We start from the raw sequence: 2,919 nt of genomic DNA on the forward strand, positions 1-2,919 counted from the left end.
TATAAGAACGAAATATAAATTAAAGTCTATGAAAAAGGACTTTTTTCTAATTTTATTTTTATAATTCTAATATAAATTTATATAAATTGTATAAATTAAATAAATTCTTGTATACAAAATAAACTTTGATCCGACCACTCGGAACTAATTGAATAAATAATAAACTAGTAAGTAAAAGTACTAATTATTATTATCAATATAATTATTAATTTTCATTAATAATTACACTTAAATATTTCACTATATAATTAATTATGATATAACATAATTATGCTATATATAAACCAATTTTCTTGTGTACAAAATAAACTCTCATATGATCACCACAAAGTTTTAGGTATACGAAACTTTTGAGTAAAACCACTAATATAATCACTATTACTATTTCCAGTACCATTAGTTATAGTTATTTCCCAGATCCATTTCACATGCATTATGTATTATATATATTACACAAGCTTAATTTGTATGGAACTCCATTTTCGCAAACATTGTTCAAGTTTTGTTGAGAGCAAGGCTTACAAAAGTATTTAGTTCGTAGTCCCTTCGATGTTATTGGGATAAATATTCTCTATATACATTCCTTAACAGGATTCTAATGCAATCCAGAGTATTTCCATTTTGTTAACACACATTTCACATTATCAATTAATTCGAAACTTTTAGCTAAATAAGTAAAGATATATAAATGATATATATTAGTTGGGTACACTTTAAGCTGTTCTTACTAAAGTCGCAACAGCAAGCTACAATTTCACGAAAAATTGGCAAATTATGAATACCAAAAACGTTCTTCGGAAACAAGTATGTCTTCAGATGTTAGAACCTTCTTCAACTTGCAATATTCATATCCAAAAACTTAATTACAGGATATTGTGTTACATATTCTTCCCACACCTCAGATTTCGACTCTGTAAGCTAAAAATCGAATAGAATTTTTATTTTGCAGGTCATCGTAAAAACTACCTATACTTACTTCAGGAAAGAATGCTTCCTATGTGTAAGGATACCACAATATCCAAAAACTACCAGGAACAACCGTTTCTTCAGTTTCAGTAATTTTAAAAGCCCAAACTATAATATTGCAGAGTTTTGCTTCATGAGGGATCCAAATATTATAAAATTTTGAAAAATATTTACCTGTGTTAAGATTATAAATTTTGATGATTTTCTAATAACACAAAATCACTCCACAGTTTGGCTTCATAAACCTTAATAGGAATTTACATGTTGTTCATAGGGACTTTAAGATTGTTACAGAAGCTCAAGCTCTTTGATGACCACTACAGCATGGTCTTTCAAGCTGTGCTGCTACCAAAAAGCATCCAACATTGTTTACCATGTAATAGGGAACTGGCAGTAGAAGTAGTTCTTGATGACAGTAGCTCGGACAGCTTGTTTCATATTGATTGAACTTTATATCTCTGTACATTAAAATCTGATGACAAGTGATAGGCTCTCCATAACTTCAAAAGGTAGTATATATAAAAAGTGAATACATTAAAAGTAAATAGATAATTATTAAACATATATAAATAAACTAACACTCGAGCGAAATCTGTAAAGAGTTCTTTGTATATTTCCACCGCTAAAATGGCATCAGCCGCAGCATAATCAATTTGTTTGTCTGTTAGACTATCTGCTGACCAGTTGGAGCATCTTACTTCAATGGATTTTTCCATTTGAACGTTGAGTATAGATTCTGACAAACCCTTTAAACCAGATACATTATGACCAGTTAGCGCCGCAAGGTGGCGAAGATCAACTGTACCCTTCGTTTTGCAATTATAATCAGAAAGCATTTTTTCAGCATCATCGAATGGAGCAACACCCAGCTTAATAATGTCTGGATCGCTAAGTAGAGCACTCAGACATTTGGGTATGCTAACCATTTTACATAAACGAAGCAACCCACAGTAGCCATCGCCTGTGGAGAGTTGGAGGAGCGCTATTGGCTTACGTTCGCCATCCTCAGTCACCCATTCGACGTCAAATCCGACGAACTTCTGCTTCCTGCACTTTCTACAAATGAAGTATATGGATGAATTTTCACTTAATGTAATAAATACTTAGTATACAACAAATTTCATAATTTTTTTCTAAAATACTTACGCTCTGATGATGCGAACTACTTGCTTACACTTCCTTCCACTCTCTACCACGACGATGTTACTGTTTTTAATTGCATCGCGATAGTCTTGAAGTATGGATGACATTCCGAATGGATGTATGCTTTGAAGGTGAAGAAACTTCTTTGTGGTTCACAACGTTCTTACAAATTATCAACCATTAAGTAGTTGATGGAGTAGTTGATGAAATGTCTTGTTGCTATTGGCTCCCGATATAAATGAAACGTTAAACTACTAACTATACTCTAAGCCCATACATAAGATTTTAAAAACAAGTTATATTGAAAATGGAATTCGGAAATTTAGATATTTATGGCAGTTCAAAATGTATTACTTCTAAAATTTTGCCTAATACGAGCTGTTTTTGGAAATTTTCAAAGAAATTGGAAAAAATATATGTGAAGTATATATTTTTCTTCTAGAAAATATTTCATTTTATTTTTTAACATAAAACGCCAACTAAGATTGTAAAATTTTAATTTTTAAAAACGTATACTACGATTAATCAAAATATGTATGATTATATAAAAGCCATTTAATTGACTGATAATTCAATCTATAACATAAAAATTATTTTTTTTACGTAGAAATTATATCCAGCATACATTATCTTTTATAGCTCTGAAGGTAACCAAAAATCTACATTAAGAAATATAAGCCATATTCTTTTACCAACAATAACTGTGGAACGAATTCTCAGAAGGCAGAATTATCCGTGTAGAAATAAGGAATATTCTAAAGTAAGTTCTGAACTTTAACTTTCTGTAAGTATTGTTTGAGTTTTAATAGT

The 2,919-nt window shown here is 30.4% G+C and overlaps 1 protein-coding gene across 1 annotated transcript; it reads right to left on the reverse strand.

Moving 5' to 3' along the window:
- Positions 1-243: 243 nt before the first annotated feature.
- On the reverse strand, positions 244-2,526 carry LOC119684723 (exonuclease 3'-5' domain-containing protein 2-like). The gene is made up of 6 exons (XM_038098824.1): positions 2,113-2,526; positions 1,546-2,022; positions 1,141-1,466; positions 977-1,074; positions 729-918; positions 244-666 (listed from the first exon to the last, which is right to left on the reverse strand). The coding sequence occupies exons 1-3, from the start codon at positions 2,214-2,216 to the stop codon at positions 1,265-1,267; spliced, it is 783 nt and encodes a 260-aa protein (XP_037954752.1). The 5' UTR covers positions 2,217-2,526; the 3' UTR covers positions 244-666; positions 729-918; positions 977-1,074; positions 1,141-1,264.
- Between the last annotated feature and the right edge of the window lie 393 nt (positions 2,527-2,919).

Source organism: Teleopsis dalmanni, chromosome 2 (genome assembly GCF_002237135.1).
Source record: "Teleopsis dalmanni isolate 2A chromosome 2, ASM223713v2, whole genome shotgun sequence".
NCBI classification, from domain to species: Eukaryota; Metazoa; Arthropoda; class Insecta; order Diptera; family Diopsidae; genus Teleopsis; species Teleopsis dalmanni.

Bases quoted from the DNA above. Each gene is read 5' to 3' on its own strand.
- LOC119684723 (XM_038098824.1), bottom strand. From the start codon at position 2,216: ATGTCATCCATACTTCAAGACTATCGCGATGCAATTAAAAACAGTAAC. The intron at 2,023-2,112 runs GTAAGTATTTTA...CTTCATTTGTAG, and splicing joins GTAGTTCGCATCATCAGAGC to AAAGTGCAGGAAGCAGAAGT. The intron at 1,467-1,545 runs GTTAGTTTATTT...TACCTTTTGAAG, and splicing joins TTTACAGATTTCGCTCGAGT to TTATGGAGAGCCTATCACTT.